Consider the following 26939-nt stretch of genomic DNA (forward strand, 5'->3'; position numbering starts at 1 on the left):
AATTTGAATAACTTTCCTTGCTTAGGTTTGACTTAAAAGTTGTTATTGGGATGTATGTGGACTCCTCTATCACGTGGACTAACCCATATACTGTCAAGTTATAAATAGTAAAATGTTATATACTTCACTAAACATAGTGACGGGAAAAGAACCCATAATCTATAAGGATATTCTCCTTTTCTTTTGTTTCAGATTCAAAAAAAAAAAAAAATTGTATTTAATTTTGATGGTTCTTATTAATCAGGTCCTTAGCATTTACATTTTTCCAAAATTTAATGCATTTTCTGCATTTTATGAACAACATGCATATAAAATGGTATTTTGGTAATTTTGCAGAAGATTTTTTTTTTCAATTTATTTTTCTGATTGTTTCTAACATCACCAAATATTCTTTAGGTACTTTCTAGCTTGTTCTGAATTTTCTGATATTTATAGGATTTTCATGTATTTTTTCTAGTATTCATGCATTTAAGGGGGGTATTTTTGAACAATATTTCTCTCGTGATTTTCTGGGGTATTTTATAAAATTATTTTAGCATCAATAGGTGTGTTTCTTATGTATTTTTCTATTTATTATGAGTTTATTTTTTAGAACAATTTTTTAGGGTTTCATGCATATACAAATATAGGGAGTGCAAAATGACCAATCTGCCTCTTATGAAATGAAAATCCCACATGTGTTGGATACCCTTGCAGAGATGCTCTCATTGGCACCCGAATTGGTGTAGAGGCATGTAACCTAACAATGATCCCCTCCCTTGATGGGAAAAAGAAGACTACCATGTTGTATGATGCATGTGCCCAGACACAGGAAGGGCAAAATGACCTCCTCACCTCCCATGAAATGAAAAATCTCACATGTGTTAAATGCCCCCACGTGTACTCTCATTGACCCCCACTCCCCCACACTGGTGCAAGGGCCACATGACCTGGCAGTGATCCCTTCTCTTGATGGGGGGGAAAATAAGACTACCATGTTGTGTGGGCATGTGGGAAAATTATCTCCTTCAGTTCCCCCCCGCGTGCCTATAATAAGGGGGGCATGCTCCACTCCATGATCCTGTGCCAAGACATAGGAAGGACGAAATGATCACCCTTGCCTCGAGGATCTTTATCTCCTCCAGTTCCTTGCCCAACTTAGTTTCCCAATTCCTCTGACAAGGGGGCTGGAATGACCACCCTATCCCTGCCCGAGTGGGGTCCACCACCCCCTATTAGAGGAATTGGGGAACTGGACTGGGCAGAGAACTAGAGGAGATAATTTCCCCATTCCTCGAGTAGAAATTTTTTTTTCCATCCATTGGTGGGGCCAAGCATACTGGCAGCGGCCACCCACCCTAAACTAATTTGTCTGGTCTATATTCGACCGGCTACATCCGGTAGGCCTGCCGTTGGGTATTCGAAATAATATAGAAGCGGACTACAACGACTACTAATAAATCCTAGAAAGGAACGGCCTCTATGTTTGAAGAATTTCCAATCATTTGAATCTCCGACGTCGATCTTTCACAAACTGCTCGACCTTTAACCATAGGGTTTGAACTACAGAGTCCGCCCCTTTTATGTTTGAAAAATACACCGACCGTTTCGTTCTCTCTTTACTCTCTCCATCTCTCACTCTACAACACACAGACGCTACCAGTGGGTGGGTTTCATCGTGCCTTTACAGATCTTTCTCCGCCTTCCATTACAATCTGGAGATTCGTTCAATAAGATCTGCAATGTGCACGATATCATCAAGCGCCTCATTGATCTCATCGATTTGGTTTCTGCACAAGTTATCTGTTTTCTGCCGTTCGAAGCTCATTACGGTGAGTTTTTGGTTTATTCTTGTTGAATTTGGAATCGATCTCTTTGAACATCATTTGGAGTTCAATTTGGCAAAAATTCGTCATTGATTTTGTTGTTGCGAACCAGTCGGTCATTTCTGGGGTTTTGACCCTAATTTATTGGGGGAGGAGGAGAGAAAAATGATTTTTTTTTAACGGGAAAATGATATCAAGTACGTTTAGCAGAGGTTCATTGGGCTATGAATTTGACTGAATGTGTAGGTTTTATTCCCCTCCTGGTGGGTGATACTTGATGATATTCAAGCCATGGTTTTTTTTCAGTGAGCTGGTTGAGATTTGGTTTTGCATTGGCTGGACATATCGTAGCATTGAAATGAGGATCTCATTCACAGATTAGTATCTACAGTGTTTCTTATTTGAATTCCTGGGTTAACGAGACGTATCGTTTGGGCTGTTTAATTGTGTTTGCACCATAAGGCTGAGGCATCTCAATTATTTGAGTTTTGGTTTTCTTGTGAGACTTATGGGAAACTATTTTTTTCTGGGCTGAATGCATTTCTGTCGGGTAGGTTAATCTGGATTTAAGATCTTTGTAGAAGTCTATTTTTTTTTATGGGAAAAAGAACGCTGGTCACATGGTTCTTGCGCCTAGACACAGGACTGTGTGAATTTACCATTCAGCCCCAATGAAATGAAAAATCCCATTCAGGCAGATCCCCTGTGCCCGCTCTCATTGGCCCCCATGCTGGTGCCTACATGCTATCTCTTGCCCTATTTTTTTTTTTTTTTTTTTTTTAATTGGGAGCTTTATATATATATTTTGTATAGAGTGGGGGGGGGGGGGATCGAACCGGGGAGGGGATAAGGTACCAGCCAGGAGTCTCGAACTCGAGACCTCCTGGTGAGCATGGGCATGAAGCGCACCACGGCTCACCAACTGACCTAGGCAGTTGTTGGTCTGTTGCCCTATTTGTATTATTCCTGTTAAATGAAATTTTTTTCTACCAAAATTTTTTTTATTTCCAAAATTAGCATTGCATCCAAGCTTAGAATTCATTCTGGACTAGGATTTTTGTTTGCTTAAACATATAATCTCAAGTCAATCTCAGAAGGCACTTGTCCTCGTTGGTTTATGTTATTTTGAGCAGGAAAAGTTCTGATTTGCACTCTGAACTTCAAATTATGTTTTCAAAACCATATTTTTGTTGATGGAGGTAAATAAATTTCATATTTTCATGTGATAAAGAGTATTTCCTCTTGTTTGCTATGAGTGGGTTTGGTTTCTCACTGATTATGTGATTTACCTTTTATCAATTGGCTACACTTTTTGTGACATTCTAAGGTGTGATCATAGATGCAGTGGATGGTAGAATAGCATTTGTGTGGCTAACACCTGCCAAATAGTGGGGACAAGTCTAAACTGATGATCTATTTTACCTGTACCATTCAAATTTTAAGCTACAGTTGTGTCTGAAACTTCATGTAAGTCAATGAGAATGCAAGGAATGGAATCTTTGCCAGACCCAAGTTGTATCCTTTGCTATGTCCGGGCAACTTAGCTGATGACGACAGCAAAAATGATGCTGATAAATTAGTGGAAACTAAAACTCTTCTAATCTTCTTAGTTTTTTTTTTCCTCTCTCTCTTCATTTTTGAGGATGGGGGGTGGGGAGGGGATGCTACTGTCTACCCATACCTTGATTTTTGTATGTTCCTGCATTTCCTGTGAAAATTTCATCGTCTCATCTGAATTATGTTTCCTTTACTCTACCCTTCTAGCTTGCCATTTTCATCCAGCAGGAAGTTCCTGCTACTTCTTTGGGCTGCCTATGATGATTTGGGAAACCTATTCTGAAGAGAGCTACCATCGAGTGGGAGTTGGGGTGACCTGCTGGTCAAGGACCAATGGCAAGTGACAGGACACAAGGTGCTAGAAGTGCTGAAGTTGCAGAAATTCTAGTCACTGTTCCTTTTGATGGGGGCAGTGATGGTGTACAAAGGATGCGACCTCTGCATGGGTAAACTTTTTATTACCTGTTCTATCATTTTTGTTTTCTTTTTTTCCTTTTAGGTGAAATATTGTATGCCTTTTATTGGTTTTAGATTTTTTATACTATGTGCCTAGGTATGTTATACATGTCATTATGTCATTTCCCTTTTAATTTTAACTAGTGACCTTGTCACCGTAGGCAAGAGTTCACAATTTGAACATATTTGTCCATTTTTCTCATCAATTGATGACATGACTTCTTGTTGCCAACAAGTTATGGTGCACAGGACTCTAGTTTCGCTCTCTGTTGAGTGCTTGCCCACCAATATATGCGTATAGGTATGAATATGTCCATGCATCCATACATTTGTTTTTTGCCCATGTGAGTAGAAAAGTTTGTACCTGTACTCATCTTGTCGAGTTTGGAAATGCTCAACGATCCATGCAATCTTTGAAGCTGATATGATGACTTGTGTCCACTTTTTTGATTGGTACCATGTTTTTGTTATTTGGTGCTGGTTACCTATGATTTATTGATTCAAGACAATATTGTAAATAAAAATAGGCTAGTTAATGTTGGTGGTTTGATTTTGTGATCTCTCCCCCTCTTCCTCACCCTGCTTTTTTGCCCCTGAGTCATTTATTTTATGCCTGAAGAATTACTTCAATGTTTGTTTTTTTATTAAGATATGGCCATAGCTTCACCAAAGATATGTATAGTTGACTTATCGTATATGTTGTGATACTTTTGTAGGAGGACTAGTGGCCCAACAAGGCGCTCTACAAAGGGACAATGGACTCCTGAAGAGGTAGCTGTGTATTTGACATGAAAACTGACATAATAATTCTGTACTCACAATCACTCCGCTGTAATCACCAATCCAAGACTTTCAAAATTTCCGTCGTCCTATAACAAATGTTTGCCACTGCCTAGTTTATGTACTAGAAGTTTGATGACTTGATGTTATCTGATTTTGTGTAAACATAGGAAACTTTCCTTAGACTTTTCGCATCGAGTCTTCTCAAGTAGTTTATTGTAGCAGCTCAACGTTAGCCATTGGTTCTTTGGATTATGGTGGACTACGCATTTTTCTGTTTTCATTTACATTTGAGCAGTTCAGGAGCCCTATGTTTCTTATATTTTCAATGCTGTTTTCATTTAAGCTGTTTACTCTCTATTTTTAAGATGCTGTTTAGCTTGGTTTTAATTTGAATTGCTATCCTCAAAACTCTATAATGTGATCCCGGATTCAAAAACCTTGATTCTGGGTTATGGACCCACCAAAGCAATAAAAATACAACTATAAAGGAGTGGCAATTCTGTAAATAAATGGAAGTTCTGGATCCCTTTTGGTAAGTTAACAGAAAGTAGGGACAAATTGGTAAATTAATTTGAGAGGGAAGCCATATTTGGGATTTCAAAACGTAAGATGGATATTATAGAAATGACTTAAGAAAGATGGGATTACTCGTAAATAGCAGAAAAGTGGTCTTGCCATTTCGCAGAAATCTTTTCTTCTACCTCTCAACCCCAACACGTGCAACAGAGGAGAGGTTCTCTTGTGGACGAGAGAACTCTCTCAACTAGAGTCCAATTGCACCAGAAATTTAGGAGTGGCTTTCTGATGTAGTAGCATTAGAGTGGTTGGACTGATATGACCGGGTTTGGAAACCCAAAGCCCAAACAGAACTGGCCAACCCAAGTTTTTGGACCAACAAGGGTTGGTTGGGTTTTATTAGCTACTTGGTAATATCTTTGTAATTGCATTTTCATTTGGTAGGACTTAGCTATATGTAGTTGTTTCAAGTTTAGTTTCGTATTTTTTTTTGAAACTTCTTAGTTGAGTATGTTTCTTTACTACAACAAGCATTTTAGTCATTCCATGATTTTGTCAAACTACATTGAAGGAGTGGAGATGAAAAAATCCTTATTTTTGTCATTCTTTAAAATTTTTTTATTTAAAAAATTAGGCCAAAAAAAAAAAAAATAAATAAATTACTGCAACATTACAGTTCATAGATCTGATGTAAATCTACTACATCTAATTTTCCCCCAAGCATAGGACTTGGTTTTTGGAAGAAACAAAAAAAATTCTCTATTGAAGAAATTTTGTTTTTTCTGTGAAAATTCATGTTATTGAGTACAAATCCTTGCAAACGATAAATTTTGATGCATCAACTAACTTAATTTTTTCTAAATCTATGGATTTATAGCAAAAAAATATTATTAAAAACCATGATTTAAACACAAAGATCAATTTTTTTTTTGAAACCTACCTTTTTTTCTGTGAAATCTCCTTCAATCTTTGATCTCAGCTTGTTGAATGAGGCAAACTAAGTTGTTGCAGCACTCCTTGATTCGTTTTTGAGTGTAGATTAGAAACCCAAACTCTAAAAGTGTGAAAAACTTGGTCAAATAGAAGATTTGAGACTCTCAGTACTCAGTTTCTCCTCTCTTTTTATCTGCCAAAATCGAGTCTGTGACTCAAAATGGGGGTTTTTATGGTTTGTATCGATGCGTATCAATAGTATCGACCGTATCAAAACGCCGATACATATCGATACATATCAATACATATTGTATGTATCGTATCGTATCGTATCGGCCGATACAATTCGATACCAATCGAGAAGTAAATTTTTTTAAAAAAGAGATGTATTGGTATGTATCGTATCGAGACCAACCGATACTGATACGTTTTGGCCGATACAGACTGATTCTATAATGCATAAACCATGGTTGTATGTAATGAATTATTTCTAGATCTCTTCATGTTTACCTTTTAAAAGCAAATTTTCCAGCTTATTTTTCTATATTTTTATTTTTATCTTTATCTTTTGATTTTTTTATTCTGCACATTCCATGTGTTTTTTTTTGGAGTAAACTGAATTCTATCACCATATATACAAAGGGAGAAGTTTGTCTAAGCAACCCGTTTGGAAGGAATCTGCAAGCGGATTCTTCATTTTTGTCACGTGAAATAGTGATATGGCAGTTCTGACAGTTGAATATCTAGAGAACAGTGTGGATTGGCCACGTGCCAAATTATAGATCCTAATCCAATCCAATATCTTCCCGTGCTTGGATCCCCATAAATGTCCATGCATGCCTACAACTACTCTGACCACTACTTTGCACTTTCCCATAGTTCTGAATTTTCAAAGCTCTATTTTGCCACTTGGCAAATATTAATTGGGCTGAAACGTTATTTTTGAGCAGGGGACCTTGGGGTCTGTTTGTATCTATCAACAGAATTTGGCCCTACCTGATAGTGCCATGTGGCAGATATTTAAGATCCCTTGTAGATTCCCTCTCCAGGCGGGCCACTTACAGAAATCTTTCCATAAAATACTAAACCCTATTTTCATATACGTGTCTTTTTCCTTTCCAGTGTTTTCACCTTCTATTTGTATCTGTTGATGTGAAGCTCTGTTTTTCCATGCAGGATGAGCTATTGCACAAGGCTGTTCAGCGCTTTAAAGGAAGAAATTGGAAAAAGATAGGTATTGACTCATTTAACTGATGTTAATATTATATTTTTGTACTCCTTTCCGAAATCTATACTTGATGATAGACTCTACATTTTTAGGACAAAGCCTAATTGTCAAGGGCCTAGGTGTTCAGGTGCCTTTGTCACCTTGCGTCCAGGCCCCCTCCAATGCCTTGGATCGCCTAAACTCCGTGACAACTATGAATAGAAGTGAAGAATGTTGATGGTCTTAAGTGATGGGTGATGAAGGAAAACCATGGGATAAAGTCTTTTCTCTCTTGCCTCCTGTAATTTAGTCCTTTTTAAGTTTGGTGTTGATAAGGAAGGGAGCTCCTTGCCCTTGTTCGTTGTTTCTCCTTTTCGTTATGTTCAATTAGCCTGCAAAGGAATTTTAGCATATCATAATTTCTGTTAAAATCATAATAATGTTTGTTGTTGTTGTCTTTTTTTTTCCTTGATCTGCAGATGGCCTTTTGGTGTTTACTTGGTGGTTTGAATGTTCTTTGAAAAATTAGCTAGGATTTCATTTATTCGTTTTGATTGTGATATGTGGGCATGTGGCATTGGTTGGCTATGTTGATTAGACATGTGAAAATCGGTGATTTAATTTGCTCTTCAATAGTAATTAGCCGGTTCAAATCACTTGGATTTTGAAACTTTGGTTGAGCTTTGTAATTGCTAGTGTCTTATTGATTGAAATTGGGAATAGATAAAAGATGTCAATTTTCATAATTCCTGAAACCAAAATTCAAATTACAAAACTGCTAGATCTTGGTCAATATATGAAGCTGCCGCAAATCACTATGTGCTTCTCTAATTTATATAATGCATTTTATGTCTTTTATTTTGTCTGAAATGCCAAAGTTCACAATTTCTACATGGAACTGTGTTGCAAGTTGGATTACGTTGGTTTAAATTAGGTCAATTGGAGTCCTGCTTAAGCCTGTGACCTAAGATCATAACCTGACCCAACCCTTGGAGGGAAACTGGAGCCCATTATATTTAGGGGAAATTGCTTAGATCTACAAGATAAGAAAATTAATTACTTATTTTGTAATTCTTTTTCTTATCTCGTCGATCTAGCCCTTGCCAACTGTGGGGTGGCTTTTAGTTAGGCTTGGATAAAACCATGAGACAGAGAATAAAAGTGTTCTTTGGAGAGTCTAAACGTTTCTTCTTGTTTTATCTTGTAGGTTTTATTTTTTTGTTCCCAGATCTTCTTAATCAGAATCAATGTCTGTTATTTTCCATTTTATTTCACTGTTTGTATGGACACACTACGGGTTAGACCAGGTTGGCGTTCTTAATTTCTTTATCTAATATGTGTAATTGTGCATCTTGCAGCGGAGTGTTTCAAAGATAGGACAGATGTTCAATGCCTCCACAGGTGGCAGAAGGTTTTGAATCCAGAACTTGTCAAAGGTCCATGGTCAAAAGAGGTACGCTGCTCTGGAATTTCTGTTGCATCTTTTATCAATCACTTTCCTACTGCCATTGCATCTTAGAGGCAAAATTTCCAATTACTGGAGTCGGCATTTTTATGCAATGCACATAGAAATGGAACTTTTGATGAACAGGAGGATGATATAATAATTGAGTTGGTGAATAAGTATGGGGCGAAAAAGTGGTCCACCATTGCTCAAGCATTACCTGGGCGTATTGGAAAGCAATGCCGTGAAAGGTATGAGTGACAAATCACTCTAGGATGAGTATGATATCTTTTTTCTCTTTAATTAGAAAATGCTTACGGTGTAGTTTGTGTTTTGGGCTTCTTTCTCTGATTAGGTGTGGGAATCTATGTATCTGCATTTTGTTAATTGTTCACAAATATTCTCAATTCTATGCGTCAGGTTTTCTCGTACTAGCTGTTTACCCTTCTAAACTAGAAGCAATGAACTAAAAGAGAACAGTGATGAACTTATTTGCATAATAGTTTCCATAAAACGAAGGGACAGCCAAGTGTTAACTGCAATTTTGTTCTGCCAAAACTACTATCGGAGTTGCAAATTGACAAAATGAAATATCTAGCCATGGAGCACCAAAAGGCGAAAAAAGAAAAGAGAAAGATCTAGCCATTTCATTGAAAAACAGAAATTCTGTAACAAGCTTTCCTGCTTTGCAAGTTCTTAATGTTACTGATAACACTATGATCAAATAGCTTGTCAATATAATTCCAAGGAAGATCAACAGGCGGAAGGAGTTGTTTACTTTTAGGGCCTACATGGATCACTGTCAGGTCGGTGTTTATTTTTGAATCCTTATATCGGCCAGTTTGAGTGGGCAGCTGAAGTTAGTTATGGGTCACTACTTTAGTGAGATACTCAAAAATCTCCAAAGTTAAGTTGCTGCAGGGTAGTGTTGTCATTTTTTATTTTATGTCCAGAACTAGTCCATTTTTTTCTTCGCTTAGTGTGGGTATTTTTAGTGTTTTAATGTGTTGTTAGAGTCTTTAGATCTGGGACTGGTATGGTGAATTACGTAAAGCGGAATGATTTGTCCAAATTATAACTTACCACAAAAAACAAAAGATGAATGCAATTGTTTTAAGGTTCTACAAATAAAAAAAGTGAGAAAGGGGGAAAGAGACAAGGATAGAGACAATAAGATTTAGAGTGGTTTGGCAACCTTGCCTACATCCACTACCAAGTGATATTTTCACACTTGGACTTTCCACTACGTGATCAATTTCCAAATGCCATTGATCAAGCCTTCTCTCAATTGTTTTCCCGGGATCATAATAAATCCAAGTGTTTTGGCTCACACTCAAACCTTGATAGTTTTTCGAGGTCACTAATAAAGTGTTTAGGTTCACACTTAAACCTAACTACAACGAAGATTCCCTAGTCTCCTACAACAACTCTTTTTGAAGAGTATAACAAAGCCAAATACAAAAATTGAAAGCTCAAAGTGAAAATCTCTAAAAAGGTGGGATATGCAAGTTTAAAGCATAACACAATGATTCTTAAAAACCCTTTAAACCAAGACTAAAAGATGTGCAAATAATTTGTGTGCAAAAGTCTTAGGTGAAACTCTCCTAAACCTGTCTTAAATAGAGGAGAAGTAATGGCCAAAAAAGGTGGCCGAAAGAGTCTCAAACTACTCTTTTTTTGGCAAAGCCGGTTGACCGCCTCAAAGGCCAGTCAACCTCCTAGGAAATAGCCATTATTATATTATGACCGTTATATAGCAGTTGGTGCTAGCCGGTCGATCACCTGTCCGCTGGAATCACTTGCTCAGAAAAATGGCCATAACTTGCTCACCGAGCTCGGATTGTGACCTGATTCTTTTTTTTTCTTATTATCAACTAACAACAATAACATGTCAGCCTTATCCCAACTGAATGGGGTCTGCTACATGGATCGTTGCAAAGAAAAATATTTAAAATAATAATAGTAAAAAGAGAAGGACACAACAACATCAACAACAACCCAAAATTATCCCACCTAAATAGGGTCGGCTACATGTATCCTTGCCCTCCACTCAACTTTAGTCGAGGTCATTTGAGACAAGGCCTAAACTATGCATGTATTTCCTCACTAATTCTCCTAGGGTCAGTTTAGGTCTGCCCCTAGTTCTTTTAGATCCTTCAATCTGAATCAAAACACTCCTCTGTATTGGTGCATCCCAAGGCCTCCGTTGTACATGGCCATGCCCCACCTCAAGCGACTTTCACAGAGCTTATTATGTACCGATTAACTCCCAAATCAGCTCTAATATGTTCATTCCTTTCTTATCCTTCCTAGTTTTGCCTACACTTAGTTTATGTATATTACACTTCTTAACTGCCCAACATTCTGCCCCATACATTATAGCCGGTCGTACGATTGTTCTATAAAACTTTCCTTTAAACTTTAAAGTAATACGTCGACCACACAACACTCAGGACACACTTCTCCACTTCATCCATCCCACTTTAGTTCTTTGAGCAACATCATGCTCTATATCGCCTTCTTTATTTATGATTTGACCGTAGATATCTAAAATAATCACTTTGCGGTATCTCTCGTTCCTCAATTTTCATCACTTCATTATTCGTCTTAGTGTAACTGTTTGCATTATTATGGAGTTCTTTTTTTTCCTTTTAGTTCAAGCTGGATCTTCTTTCTTTACTTATTTGTATAATCCAGTTTGAGGGGGAGTGTTGAAGTACTGTTCATGTGACACTGTTCATGTGAACAGTGATTTGGTTAATATGTGTATCTTCTATTTTCCAAGTCCTAGTTGGAGTCCTAGTTTCTAATTATGTCAAGTCCTAATTCTACTGTGAGTTCTTAGTCTTAGTTTCAGTTTGAGTTGTTAGTTCTAGTTCTTTTTCCTATTCTAACTTGGAATCCTATCATGATTAGGAATTCCTAATCTAATTAGGAGTTCCCCTTTCTATTGTAATTTGAGATTATAAATACAAGCATTATGAGGGAGACTGATAAGTTGAACAGTTCTCTCCTCTTCCTCATCTTTTTTTCTCTCTCAAGTTACTGGTTACAGGTCCTAGGTTTTTTACATGCTATTGTCTGAAGTTACCCTGGGTTATTATTGTCTTGCCGGTTTGAGAGTCGTGTAAGGTCTCTGGTGTGGTGAGCAGCCACCGTCACCGCTGCTGCATGTTTATAGATATTCAGTTTTTTGTTTGATTTTTGTTGCTATGGCTGTCGATTAAAAGTTCGAAGCCTTGTTTATGTGTCGGTTGCTTGCTGTTGTTCCTTTTTGAGGACTGGTTCAAAGGTGGAAGAAGAAGGACATCCACCTGCAATTTTCTGCTGGCTGTGTTCTTTGTCTGGGGATGGGGCTGCTATTACTGCCCTTTTATTTTTGTTATCATGGAGTGATTCTGTTGGAGAAGATGACTGCTGTTGTGTGAATCGAACCAACATCTGAAGAACCTCTGTTCGTTGCAAGTGCTGTCCTCTTTAGAAGAAAAAGGTCCTGCTGATTTACATATTGATTTCATGCTGGGTTGGTTGCGGTGTTTGGTGCTCTGGTTGTATGGTGTTTGCAGCAGCTGTGGTTTTCTTCTTCCCTTTGGACTACTACTCTTCCCTACTTTACCATACCGTCGGTTCGAAGACGAAGGTTTCTCGGTTCGACTAGGTCCTCTCCTCCTGAGAAGCTAGTGAACAGAGAAGAAGGTGTTCTTCGATTTCTGGTTTCCAGGGTTGATTATTGCTGTGGGAAATTTTATTTGGATCGATTCATCAATTGTCGCTGCTGTTGTTTACTTTGATTGTTATCGAAGGTTTGTTTGTGGAATTAAATTCTGGTTTTCTACTTGCTGAATCGATTTGATGCTGTGGGTTGCTTTCGCTATCAGAGGAGATTGAAGGACCTGCTTTTGTTTGCTGATTGAAAAAGTAGAAGACCTGCTGCATCTTGATCCATCTCGATCTACCGTATTTGAACCAGATCCGTCGGCTGCTGGTTCGAAGTTTGAAGACAACCTTCATCAGTGGGTCCTTTGGTTACTGCCTCTCTATTTCCCCTTTGTTTCCGCTGGTTCAAAGCCGTGACTGTCAAGAGGTAGAAGACGGTCAAAACTCTTTGCCTTTTGCGATCAATTCTTTCCTTTTATGAGTTGGTTTCCCATGTCACGTGTTGCCATATCCTTTGGTCCAGGATTTATCAAGGATGTGTTTTCTTACTTTTCTTTAGTTGCGTGACTCAAGAGACTTGGTTCTTTTATTAGTTACTCTATTTTATTCCTTAAGTTTCCCTTTATGCCCTTATCATCTTCTCTTATCTACCTCTGTCCTTATATTACTGCTCATTCCAACATTACCCTTTTGCCTTGGGTGGTATTTGTAATCAGATTTAATCTAAATTACAACTATGCCATCCCTTTTTTAATTGTGTTATTTACAATTCTGCCATTCCCCTTGCAAAATACTGGTTATTTACGGAACTGCCATTAATTTAATACATTCCCCTATTTGACTACCCAATTGACCCTTGAAAATTCTGGTTTATTACCAGTTTGCCCTTTGGCTTGGTTTGTATTTAAAAAGTAGAATTCCACCAAATTACAGTCATTCCATCCTTTTTTTCCAACACCATTCCCTTTCAATAATTCTAATTCCCTTCATATCCCATACATTTGGCACATACCCATAACCCCTTTGGTAGTTAATGGTATTCTCTAATTTGTCATTTCTTCCTTTTCCATTACCCTTAGCACCTCTTGGAAAAATCTGGAATATTATGTTTTTGCCCTATCTCTTACATCATCTCTGTTATGTCCACGTGTACTACACGTGAAGGGGGGGATTATGTACAGTATACCTGCAGACATTGCAGAACGCAGAACTTGCAGGAACATTGGTGCAAAACATAGAAGATCAGCTTGCTCCGCCATTGCCATTGGGTATCCTTAGTTATTGGGTTGAGTTTGCTGTAAGGGGGAGATTGAAGTATTGAAGAGTATTGAAGATATTTGGTTGTTGCCAATTTGAGGACTTTCGATTGGGTTGATACAGGTGTTTTTCATTGCCTAATTCAGCTCGTTTCCCTACTTCTTGCTCTAGTTATTTAACTTCAAAATTTTATGTCATTATGACAATCTGAGATTTATCACTGGTTAGCTATTGAGGATCGTTAAAAGCTGCCTTTTTTTGGAAGAAATTCTAGTCCCGGTCTGCTGATCATGTCTATCCAGGTTTTGAAGATCAATTATTTCAAGTTCTTGAAGGTTTATTTGGGAGCTACATTCATCTGTCAAGCTGGATTCTGCTGCAACTTAGTTTCTTCTCATTTTGTTCAAGTTGGGCATTGATACCTTGTATGCGCCAACTTGAGGGGGAGTGTTTGCATTATTATGGAGTTCTTTTTTTTCCTTTTAGTTCAAGCTGGATCTTCTTTCTTTACTTATTTGTATAATCCAGCTTGAGGGGGAGTGTTGAAGTACTGTTCATGTGAGCAGTGATTTGGTTGATATGTGTATCTTCTATTTTCCTAGTCCTAGTTTCTAATTATGTCAAGTCCTAATTCTACTGTGAGTTGTTAGTCTTAGTTTCAGTTTGAGTTGTTAGTTCTAGTTCTTTTTCCTATTGTAACTTGGAATCCTATCATGATTAGGAATTCCTAATCTGATTAGGAGTTCCCCTTTCTAGGGGTGTCAATGGGTCGGGTTGGGCCGGGCCTGCCTAAACCCTGACCCGACCCTAGAGGCCTTAACCCTGACCCTGACCCTGACCCGACCCTGTCAGGGTCAAGAAACTCTCAACCCTGACCCGACCCTGCCAGGGTCGGGCCGGGTCGGGTTGGTCTTGATTTATGGCACCGTCCACGTGTCTCATTAGACCATGTTTTTGTAACATAGGATCTCAACCTATGGGACAACTAATAAATATGTTGAAAAAAATGGCGTGTGTATAAACTCTCTCTCTACAATTGTAACTGTGTCCCCTCAATAGGCCTGGAAGCTTATAGGGGCTACAACTAAATAACAATCATGTCAGTGACTCTTTTTATGGTCCTGATCAAAATAGTAGATGATCTACTCTTTTTATGGGTTCCCACTTCATGATGATGACAAAGCTAGTAGTTATCTCTGTACAATTCTCTTCTATTTTTTTTTTTGTCAAGAAAATACTTATATTAAGTATATAATATATATATATATGTAATATTATATACCTATAATTAATACAGGGTCGGGTCGGGCCGGGCCGGGCTAGGTCGAGGATCTAAACCCTGACCCGACCCGACCCTACCAGGGTCAGACTATAACTAAACCCAAACCCGCCCTCAGGGTCAAAAAATCAGGGTCGGGCCCGGGCCGGGCTCAGGGCGGGTTCGGGCCAGCCGGGCTTTATTGACACCCCTACCCCTTTCTATTGTAATTTGAGATTATAAATACAAGCATTATGAGGGAGACTGATAAGTTGAACAGTTCTCTCCTCTTCCTCATCTTTTCTTCTCTCTCAAGTTACTGGTTACAGGTCCTAGGTTTTCTACAGTAACTAAAGTTACATACCATATACACCGTCTTTGTTTTACTTATCTTAAAATTCTCGATTCCAAGGTCGATCTCCATGACTCCAACTTAGCGTTAATTCCTGTTTTTGTCTCATGATTCTCATCCACTAAAACAATATCATCAGCAAAAAGTATACACAAAGGCACTTCATCTTGGATATTCCTAGTTAAATCATCTATGATAAGCTCAAACAGATAAGTAGACTTAAAGAACTACAATTTTCATTTTTTGAACTAAGGCAAATTGCGACTGCACGACCACTTAAATTTCCGTTGAAGCTTTGGGGTGTGCAGAAACATGGTTCTGGACAGAACTTGCCTCGGGAAACATAGACCAGCTTCAGGCTGTGTTCGGCCGGGACTCTAATCGGCTCGAGTTTTTAGGCCTGAAAGAGACTGAATCTATGGCATATGACCTCCGGGGTGTATGATGTAGATCACAAGTCCATATGTACCTGCAGGAACAACCCCCAAAACCAGCCCGGCAAGGTTGTGGATTCGACTGCTGTGACAGGCAGCCTGGTCTGATGATGTGGCAAGTTTTTGTTGGTTTGATGGAGCATCACTTAAAGCAGCAGCCCAAACTACCCCCCCCAAAAATGGTCACTGTTCATATGAACAGTACCCGAACTACTGTTCATATGGTACTGTTCATGTGAACAGTGTTATGGGCCTATAAGCCTTGAATGGAGAAGGAAGTCCAAGCAAAAAATTGAGAATCTGTGGGCCCCATTGAAGATAGCCAGACAAAACAAATTTTATTGCTGCCTAATAGTTTCTCATTTATTTAGTTTCTATTTTAGTGTCCCTTTTGTTTCAGAAGACTGATATATAGAGCCTTAGTAGTTTCTAATTCTAGTTAGTTTTTATTTTCAATAAGTTGCCATTGTCACTAGTTGCTAAGTTTAGTAGTTTCTATTTCCTACTTTCTATTTTCAGTTATTTTCTATTTTAGAAAGTTTCTATTTTCTACCTTCTATTTTATAAGCTTGCCTATCTCAGCCATTCCCCTACCCCCATTCTTCTCCTTCTTATCCTTTATGTTCGCCATTGATATATAATAGAAAACAACAATTAAAAAAAGAGAGTTTTAGTTATTTAATTTGTTCTTTATCATGTTGATCCTGGCAATTGATCTCCCATTGGTATCCCTGGTTCGAGGTCGACTTTGCATTAGTGTCATAGTTGTCAAGACGGCAAGGCGACCCAAGGTAGTGGAGAGGTGCCTAAGCGCTTAGGCGACCAAGGCGCCCTCAAGTGTTATTTTTTATTTTTCCCCTTTTGTAACATTATTTAGTGTACTACAATATTTTAGTATGCTACAATATATATCTTATATCATCAAAAATCAACATTAAGCCTCCTCAAGTCATCAAAAATCAACATAAAGTCACCTCAAGTCATCAAAAATCAACATTAAGCTACATCAAATCATAAAAAATAACATTAAGTCACATCAAGTCATCAAAAATCAATATTAAGCCACATCAATCATAAAAATCAGCATAGAACTAGAAGACAGCAGAAGTGAAGAAGCAAGCTATTGGAAGTTTGAAACAATCAAAACATACATTTGGTTTATACTGTTCTTGGAAAATATGGTCACCAGCATTTTTTTTGTTGTTCTTTATAATATTCTTGTTATCTTGTGTGAAATCTGATTCAAGAGCCATCTTTGAGTATGCATATGGCTTCTATCTTTCTTTGTTATATGAGGTCCCATTGGTTTTTCAGTTCTGTCCTATGACAAGTATATGCCATAATCCCTAGTTTTTATGTGAGAGGAATCATTTTCAGATGGCATAATCATCTTAACCCCGCAATCAACAAGGAGGCATGGACTCAAGAAGAGGAGTTGGTTTTGATTCAAGCTCATCAAATTTATGGAAACAAATGGGCAGAGTTAACAAAATTCTTGCCTGGAAGGTATGCTCTCTGCCTGTCATTCTTGAGAAAGACACTATGTTCTAAGTTCTCCCCTACCCTAGATTATCAAAGAACCAGCATTCCACTTTATATCTTTACCCTTTTTTTGTACTCCATTCGTTTTGTTAAAGTCATGCTACTTTAATTGCTTAGATGCTGGTGGATATATGTGCTTGCTGTTTAATCCATTTGAAATTAATTTATTATGTGTTTTGTATTTCTTTGTGACCATTGAAGTATTTTTATTGCCTATGTGGCTATCAGGACAGACAATTCAATTAAAAATCACTGGAACAGCTCTGTTAAAAAGAAGTTGGACTCATACTTGGCTTCAGGCTTACTCACAAAATTTCAAGGTCTGCCTCATGTGACGAACCCAAACCAGTGCATGCCATCATCCTCGCTGAGGACACAACAGAGCAGTGGAGATAATAATAGTATCCCCAAAGATGAGGCAGAAGCAGAGGAAATATCAGAATGTAGCCAAGGTTCAACTGCTGTTGGTTGCTCCCAGTCTGAGCATGACATGGCTCATGCAGTTTCAGTACAAGCGCAGGAGGAGTTTAAAGTGACAGAGGAGGAGGCTAGTCAAAGAATGGGGCAAGGCTCTTGTATGCCATCATGTCCTCAACAGTATTATACGTTGGAAGAAGTCCCAGAGTTATCTCATGAACTGGAAATATCTGTTAACTTGTCTGAGCAAACCATATTCTCTGAGATTGGAGCCTCTGACAGTAATAATGGCCATTTCAGGTCACATGAGTTACCTAGGACGTCTTCACTGGAAGTGGTCCAGGAACCACCAGGGTTCTTTGAAACATCGGCACCGTGTATGACAGGTGGTGATGAAAACCACAAAACAGGGTCTGTTCTGTTACAGAACTCTATGGGTTTTAATGCTTCTACTTCAATGGGAAGTATGATTGTGGGTTCTGATGGCCAGGAGCATGTATCAACATCTAAAGGTGATTGTTGTGGGGTTGTATTCCCAGAGTCAAGCATTGATGAATATTTTTCTATGGGAAACCAGATTAACTGCTCAAATATCACCGACTTGGATGGGTGTGTCAATTCATTTATTTGCCAATCTGACATTCAGAGCTCTGAAGCAGATAGAAGTTTAACCTCACAGTCATATTATTCAGTAGGATCTTCTGATGTGATGGGAACCTCAAGTTCTCAGTCTCTATCAAGTGTTCCTCCCCTGGTTTGCACTGGTGATAGTGAACTTATACATGGTAGTGAATGCAATGAGCCAAGAGACAGGTCAACTGGAAGTCAAGAGTCGGGGCTTATTACAAACTCTTGTGATGGTTTCATTTATCTTAGTGTCTCTACAAGTTCTTGTGATGGTGAAATGGACAAGTTTTGCCTGGGTATGGAGCCAGACCAGTCAAGGGATGATTCAAAATCTGTTCCTGTGGACATTTTTAGTTCCCTGACTTCCGAACTGACAGAAATGCTTCCTTGCATGGATGAAAGCACAACTTTGCATACAGGACATCCGGATTCGGGAGCTCTATTTTATGAGCCTCCTCGTTTTCCAAGCTTGGAGATCCCTTTTGTCAGCTGTGATCTCATTTCATCTAGTGGTGATTTGCAGCAAGCATATAGTCCCCTTGGGATACGCCAACTTATGATGTCTTCTATGAACTGCTCTTCCCCATACAGCCTATGGGATTCACCAGCTCGTGATGATAGTCCTGATCTTGTCCTAAAAAGTGCTGCCAAAAGCTTTATATGTACTCCATCCATCTTGAAGAAACGGAACCGTGAGCTCTTATCTCCTTTGCAAGAAAAAAGTGACAAAAGGCTTGAGATGGACACAAATCAGGGAATGTTTTGTACGTCTGCTCTGGCCAGAGAATTTTCTTGTCTGGATGTTGTTTTTGATGAAAAGGTGGGTCGCAGGGCTTCTTTATGTTCTATTGAGGAGGTTCTTCTCTCTCCATCAGATAACCAGAAAAAGAACCCTGGAGCCTCCATTCATGATAAGGAAATTTTGGACCATGCTTTTGAAGAACGAAAAGATGGTAGTGCTTCTCCAGAAAGGGTTTCAGAGAAAGGGTTTGATGATACTAATCTTCTGGAGAAGGCAAGACCGGGATGTAGTGATATGAGTAAGGTTGGTGCTGCCATCTTCTTTTCTACTTTTGTTGCGAATAATTGTTAATGTAAAATTTAGTTGATTGGAATTGAATTTTCTCTGAAACCTTGCTCATAGTAAAGTGAACTTTAATTTTTGTAATAGGTGCGATATGCAATTAAACACTCTATTAGTGGATTTTATTTGCAGTCTGTCAACCTCATTAATAAGTCCATTTTGGTCTTGAAACTGCTTTAGTTTTCTCCGCTAACTTCATTAATGGCAGGCAGTTAAAATTGCATTTCTGAAAATCATGTAGAATTTGTATAATTGTGCATTTGAAAACTTAGTAATATGCTTGATCTAGTTTACTGATGCCATGTTTTCGACTCAAGCAACAAACTTGTAACAATGGAACTAGACTTTATGGAATCTTAACATCTCAGGCATTGCCATGTTCATGGATGAGATAAATATCGGCTATCAGTACTTCCAGACAAAGTTTTGTTTAGTTTTTATCCTTGTTTTCAACTGTCATTCGCATTGATCATGTATAATCAGCGTATCCAAGTAAATTTTTTTCATATTGTACACCTACTTGGGCTATAATGTTCCTAAAACTACATCTATAAAGCTATAATACAGTATGAACCATGTGGACAGCTTTTCAGGGTTGCTGAGGTCACTGTTTTTGACAGTAATATATGTGTGCCTAAGCTCCATTTAAATCCATTACGAGGTTCAATTTTCTGTTTTACCTGTAAAAATAATGCTATTTTCCACTGAAATATCTCTAACTACTGTCTTGATATCCTTTTCTTTTTTTTTTGGGGGGGGGGGGTTGAATCGGATATTAATTGATTCTGGTAGGCTTATTGTAACTAGCAAACTGTGATTTAATTACTGCTCAAGAAATCCAAGTTATTGGTGGCTGTTGGTCACACTGCTGCTTTGCCTTTGTCTGCTGTTATTGTCTTTGCTGCTGTGCTGTCTATTTAGTTTTCAACATTAATAATTTTATTGGTTCGTAATGTGACTGACTATCTATTTTGGTATCACAAAACTTCTTACCAGGTGCTACAGCCTTCTGGAGTACTTGTTGAACAGAATATGAATAATATGATGTTATTTTCTCCTGATCGAGATAGATGCCAAATAAACAAGGCCTTGAGTGTTGGTACCAAAACTCCAAGAAATCAGAATTGCATCAGTGTGGACATGGCATCAAACCAAAGTGGCCATTCAGAATCTTCATTAGGGAATCATTGCCTGTCTGTAATTGTCTCTCCTACTGTTCGAGGAAATAGGCATGGGAAAAATTTAATGTCCCTTATATCTGCACAATGTGCTCCTTCATCAGGTCCACTAGAAGTTGCATCTGAAAACGGTGGGAATGGTGTTGATAGTGAAAGCTTTAGCATGTAAGATTCATCCTTTTTGCCCACAATTATGTCACTGCTTGATTTTTGTGTCACATTTAATGGTATCCCTTTTGCCCACAATTATGTCAAAATTCTATTTGTGTATTTTTAGATGGTAATTTCTTAATTTTGTGCAACTTTGAGTTGAACTTTGAACTACTTTCTTTACTCATTTTGGGCTAAAAATTTTACCAGTGAGATGTTTGTGACCATGGGCCCCCTATATCTTGCCACATGTACTCACCATTTCCCACCATGTAGTTATAATGTAGTCAATATCCATTTGTACAATGACGACCTTTGATATCTTTTTTTTTTTTTTTTTTTTTTAAATATCTATTCTAATACATAAAAGAAGGAACAATGACATGTTTATACTAGGATTCTATATGCCTTGACAACAATATGCTTGACATGCATTCTTTATGTGAGCAACAAATATCGTCATCCGTAGGGATCATTTAGGGAGGGTGTTACTAATAGGTTATTTGCATGTCCTGCAAACTGTCTTTTTTGGTCACCGATAATTTAGTGATTTTGGTTCACTTGTATAATGTCATTCCACTAAATTATTTGTTAGTGATTTTGGTTCACTTGTTAGATACACTAAGCAATGGTGAGCAGCAAGGTTCTAAATCTTGGTTTCGAGGCAGGTTTCGACCCTGGTCGAAACCGAGATTTCCCAGGTTTCAACCGAAACCTGGTCAAAACCTGGTATTTTCTTGGCAAAATTCACATGTCATGGGTTGGACAAAACTGGTTGAAACTTATCGAAACTGGGCTGGTCTAAACTGGTCGAAACCTGGTTGAAACTAATTGACTCAAGGTTTCGTCTCGGTCGAAACTGCAAGTTTCAATGCAGTTTCAATCTAGATTAAGAACTATGATGGAGAGAGGGGGGGGGGAGAAAGAAAGAAAATATAACTGGAATCTTCGCATTGATTTAAAGATTCTATGCTGTTGGTGAATCTTCTTAATGGAATAAACTTCGGCTACAAAAAAATCATATAAATATAAATAGATCCTAACTTAAGAAATATGGTTTGTTATTGTACTGAATGTTCCTGGTAGTCCATGACTGCGCCTCTTTTTTCTTTTTCTGGTAATCAGTTTTTCCTCTCATGTTTCTTTGGCTTGCTTTTCGATTCTAGATTTGGTGACACCCCTTCTTTTAAAAGAAGTATCGAGTCTCCCTCGGCGTGGAAGTCCCCTTGGTTCATGAACTCTTTTCTGCCTGGACCAAGAGTTGATACAGACATAACAATTGAGGTATTTACAAACTCTTTTTTTGTATTTCTATTTTTCCTTTTACTCAATATGGTCTTTCATCATTCTTCCTTTTAGAGATCTGAGTTTCGCCTCTTGATAGATAATGCGAGGGAGGGGGGGGGGGGTTGAGAATGAACTATTGGCAATTCAGGAACCACTGAACTTTATTTGCAAATACCTTTGAGAGAGCTTACATGATGAGAACCTAAGAGATTGAGCTCACAATATATATACATATATATTGTTTGGTATTTCCGGGATCAACAAGAAGCGCATGCCCTTTCCTGCTTGTAATTCTAAACCTCTAGTGCTAAAGAAATTTGTAGCTTTGAGCTCTATATACAAATGGCTGAAGTTATGAATTTGATGTTTTGCCCCTTTTTTTGTTTTCTTGTTTTTTCCATTTCTTTATCCTCTCTTTTTGTCTGTGAGTGCATATGTTGGGTTTTTTGGTAAGCGCATGCATCCATCTGTTTGTATGATATTTATCTTGCTTTCGAGTACAACTTCTTGCAGGACATTGGATATTTCATGAGCCCTGGCGAGAGAAGCTATGATGCGATTGGGTTAATGAAACAGTTGAGTGAGCATACTGCGGCTGCAGTGGCTGAGGCGCAGGAGATTCTGGCATCTGAAAACCCTGGAATACCTTCAAAGGAAAGATGCTCCACTGACCAGAATTCCGCCCGAGAGTGTCATCACTTCTCAGATGAGGAGCTGGAAAACCTTATTCCTTTGCCTTGTGGTGTCCTGGTATGATATTTTCATTGTTGTTGGTTTAGTTTGAATTTATATTAAACTAACTTCTCTTTCCGATTTTTACTCATTATACAACAACAACAACAACCATAACCTTATCCCAACTAAATGGGGTTGGCTACATGGATCCAATATATTTTTACTCATTATCTTGCTTGCAAAAGTGAAGGTTGCTCCATTGTGCGGGCCTTGGTGCAACGGTAAAGGTTGCTTCATTGTGACCAAGTCTGAAAACAGCCTCTGTGAAAACAGGGATAAGGCTGCTTACATTATGACCCTCCCCAGACCCCGCAGTGGCTGGAGCCTCGTGCGCTGGGTACGCCTTTATCTTGCTTTCAAAAGTGCGACAATGCTGGTTCTGAAACATTATAGATCCATGGGATGTGATTGGTTGTCTGGAGACTGAAGAGAAATGAATCGCCATTTTCTAGCTGTTGTTTGGTTGTACTAACAGCAACAAAGTGGGAATGACATCTTCCCCACTTGCCTGAGTAGTGTGATCAAGATTTGAAAATTTTGGTTGGATGCTTCAATGTTTATATTTGGGAGAATGGGGAATTGAGTGGGAAAGATGGCATTCCCAAGATGTTCACCTTTCTGAACATCTCGGGAATTTTTCATTCTCCAGACAACAAATTGCAGCTTGAGGATTAGATGTACTAGAGATTAGTGGGAACTACTCATTTCAGGAGCTGTTAAATTTTTCCAGAGTATTGAAGAAAAGTTTTATGTTTTGAGTGTTCATTGGTTTTGCTGCCTTTGCAGAGTGAGCAACGGGTTCTTGATTTCAGTGGATGTGGGACACCTGCGAAGCAAATAGAGAACAGGAAGTCTGTTGGAACCATGAATGGAGTAAGCATTTCCTCAAGTCCCTCTTCCTACCTGATGAAGGGCTGCAGGTAGGGGGGAGTTCCTATGGCTATAATGCCTGGAGCATCATGTTTTGGAATATAAATATATATATTTTCTTTTTCTTTTCCTATCTCATTATAAAAAAATTCTGTATCTGATGTAATCGATAGATGCTGTTGTAGAGATCAGCTTATTATTAATGTTTCCCTTTGTAAAGAACAACTCTTCAAAAAATTTTTTTTGGTGACAAACTTAAAATGAGTAGTCCAATGTTTGGGCACTCTTCTGAACTGGTTTTCATGGAAAACCCTAGAAAGGTGAAACCCACTCTACCAACTTTTTCCTGGTAACTTTTTGTTAAGATTTTTTTTTTTTTGGGCAAAAGGTAAATAAAAAGATATATTTAAGAATATGAAAAACAAAGAAGACTTGCACCTTCGACATTACCATTAACAGAGCACAAAGCCCAAAACTTTGAACTAAGTTTCGACCTCAGCATAGCCAACCTCAGTCAAAGACACAAAATAATACATAAAGAATGCTCTTCAGGCTACAAATCGGTATCTAGCCATGTGTAATAATCCCAATTTATGTCCTGAACAACTTTTTGTGAAGAAAACTCTAGATAATTATGAGGACTCTACCAACTTAGTTTTAGGAGTGTTTCTTTCATTCAAGTACTTGCATGGCTTCTCAACCATTCTCTTATAATCCTCTAGAGAAAAAAGCTCCAACCTGAACCAAAATAAGGTGTGCTTAAACTGTTTCGTGGCAAATAAATACAATTGTGCTTTAGGCTCTGACATAGGGAAGGAAACTTTCTGGTGGAGGTTTTTTATTTTTAAAATTTGGGATAGGAGAGATTCATGCATAGGCCACGACACTCCATGTATGAAACCTTTTGCCAAATTTTTAATTCAAAATGTTCCTCCCTTTAAGTGGTTTTACCTAAACAAATGGAGCCTTAAAAGAAAATCAAGATGCACTGAAATGAAATATGAAAAAATACAAGCAGTTTACTTTTATTATGAACCAATTATAACAATTGCTCAGGATACCCTTTTTTAGCTTCTAGGGTCTATTTCTTAGGTCAAGATCCCTCTTACTAACTGGGAATCAAAGAATTAGTAGATATGTTCCGCCCCAAATGGACCTAAGAGTTTTCTACCTCATACGGCGTCTTAATTATGGTATGGTATTGTCAAATCCGAACATAGGGCTACTTCTCAACCAGACACTATTGGTTTTTTCATTTGACTGAAAGGGCTAGCAAAGAAGGCTCAAACAAGGAAGGAGCTGTTAGAACTAACATGAATCATGAATTGTCCCCATTTCTATGTTCAATTGGATGCAAAGTAATTGTTAGAAGCAAGATGGAAAGGTCTCATGATTTAGCTAGTAAAAGGTTCCAGTTGGTAAAGTCTATGTGTTCACTTGTTAGTAGGGTTTCAAAGAATAGAATTGGGATCCAGACCGGTTAACCGGTCAATTCTGATTTAGATTGGATTGGAACCGGCCACAATGTGCCTTAAATCCAGATTAGGCAGAATTAGGATTGGCTTTGTCCGATTCCAATTCAAATCGACCGATCCAACTGATTTCAATCCAAATCAGTCTTTCCAGTCGATTCGATATCGATTCTTAAAACATTAATTGTTTCCAAGATTTGGAGAACTTTTACTTAGCATTCATCGAAGCTGCTACATACATTGAAGATTTCCAGAGTTCTAGTGGGTGTGAAGAAACTACAAAGTAATAGATATTGGAATGTATATTAATACACCCCCCCCCCCCTTTCTAGCTTGATAAACTAACATCTTCATGAAAGTCATAAGTTGATTATTACAAACCATGATCTAGAGCCAAACAGTTCTCAAACACAACTAAAGATGCCCACCCAGCCTCTCCTAAATTGGCATTAGAGTTCCCCGCTACCAATAAGACAAGATATTTGGTGGAAATATGAACCAAAGAGTCCCCAAGATATTCATGAATTGAGAGAGGCTTTCACCACTGCAGGTCTGGGGAGGGTCATAATGTATGCAGCCTTACCCCTGCTTTTGTAGAGAGCTGTTTTCAAACTCGAACCCGTGACCTATTTGTAAGGGCTGTTTCCGGACTCACCCATTCCACACATCATCAATGAAAACAGCAACAAAACATTTCCAAGTATCAACTTTATGAACAAAAGTATAAGAAAGAGCCAAAACCCATAGACCTCCTTTAGATCCTTCAACTCCCTCCCTATTAAAAAACCCTAACAAACTTATAGGGCTTTAAAGAGCAAGGGAGACTAAAATTAGAGTGCTCTATACATTTTGTTTCACATAAGAAAACTATATTAGGTTACAGTTTCGACAACTGATGCGATACATCTATTTGTAAAGGGGGAATATTGAAGTCCTCTAACATTCCAAGAGAAAATAAGCATAGTGCATGAAGATGAGGAACAACAGATAGAGAACACAATAACACAGAGAATAAGATGTCTCAGAGCAACAAGGTCACGAGATTATGAAGAAGCTATAAAAAAACACAAATGAGCAATACATAAAAAAAAAAACTAAAAAGGGTGTACCCAGTGCACAATGTACGTAATCTTACCCTTGCTTTCAAAGAGACTATTTCCATACTCAAACCCATGACCACTTGGGTCATAATGGAGCAACCTTTACCGTTGCACCAAAAATCAAGAATATCCAGGCTTCTCAATGCTGAAAGATAAATCGAATTTGACGGCAAGACAAAGGAATTCAGACTCTGGAGGGCACCACCATTACTGTTGTTGTCACCGGAAATCGAATTCAATGGCAGGACAAGGGAATTCAGAAGTACCTACCGTCTGGTTGACTCCATTTCTCTCTCTCTCCGCCTCTCTTATTCGTTCTCTCCCTCTCTATCCACGGATTCCACGGTGCTTGGAGGGGTCAAGCCCCAATTTTATCAATTGTTAGAACTGCTCCGATTTGAAATTTATTGAGAGGGACGTAATTTGCAGTAAGGCAGGCCCTTTGGCTCTCTCTCTCTCTCTCTCTCTCTCTCTTTCTGTTTTTTAGTATTTTTTATTTCTTCTCAAATTTTGTCTTGAACCCATTTGATGGACTGAGCTCCAGAACCCTTCTTCTCTAGTCTCTCTTTCTCCGTATAATCCTTCTCCTTCTCCAATCTTTTATTCAAATCTGGAAAGCTAAGCTTCTTTTTCCACTAAACTTAGCTACTCGATACCATTTCATCTGCTTCTGCTGCAGCTAAAAAGCTACTGTTGAAGCACTCTTAAACTGCTAGTCCTTAGGATGAGTGCTTTCAAGTTCATCATGTGTGTCACTGTGGGAGATGGAGCGGTTGGAAAGACAAGTATGAATCAACAAATTTAAAGAAGAAAACATA

General features: G+C 38.3%; 1 protein-coding gene across 4 annotated transcripts; it reads left to right on the forward strand.

The window, feature by feature from the left end:
- Window positions 1-1605: 1605 nt before the first annotated feature.
- LOC122656075 (transcription factor MYB3R-1-like) lies at window positions 1606-23741 on the forward strand. Of its 4 annotated transcripts, none has more exons than XM_043850507.1 (13): window positions 1606-1811; window positions 3570-3808; window positions 4535-4589; window positions 7227-7284; window positions 8613-8710; window positions 8849-8952; window positions 17037-17165; window positions 17430-17907; window positions 17956-19290; window positions 20326-20672; window positions 21824-21941; window positions 22458-22694; window positions 23466-23741. In XM_043850507.1, exons 2-13 carry the CDS (start codon window positions 3696-3698, stop codon window positions 23601-23603), a joined length of 3210 nt encoding a protein of 1069 aa, XP_043706442.1. In that variant the 5' UTR covers window positions 1606-1811; window positions 3570-3695; the 3' UTR covers window positions 23604-23741. The 4 variants fall into 4 exon arrangements, with proteins under 4 accessions (XP_043706442.1, XP_043706445.1, XP_043706444.1 ...); XM_043850510.1 differs by having other exon boundaries at window positions 17956-19260; XM_043850509.1 differs by having other exon boundaries at window positions 8616-8710.
- The last annotated feature ends 3198 nt before the right edge of the window (window positions 23742-26939 follow it).

The sequence above is a fragment of the Telopea speciosissima genome, chromosome 3 (genome assembly GCF_018873765.1).
Source record: "Telopea speciosissima isolate NSW1024214 ecotype Mountain lineage chromosome 3, Tspe_v1, whole genome shotgun sequence".
Taxonomy (NCBI): Eukaryota; Viridiplantae; Streptophyta; class Magnoliopsida; order Proteales; family Proteaceae; genus Telopea; species Telopea speciosissima.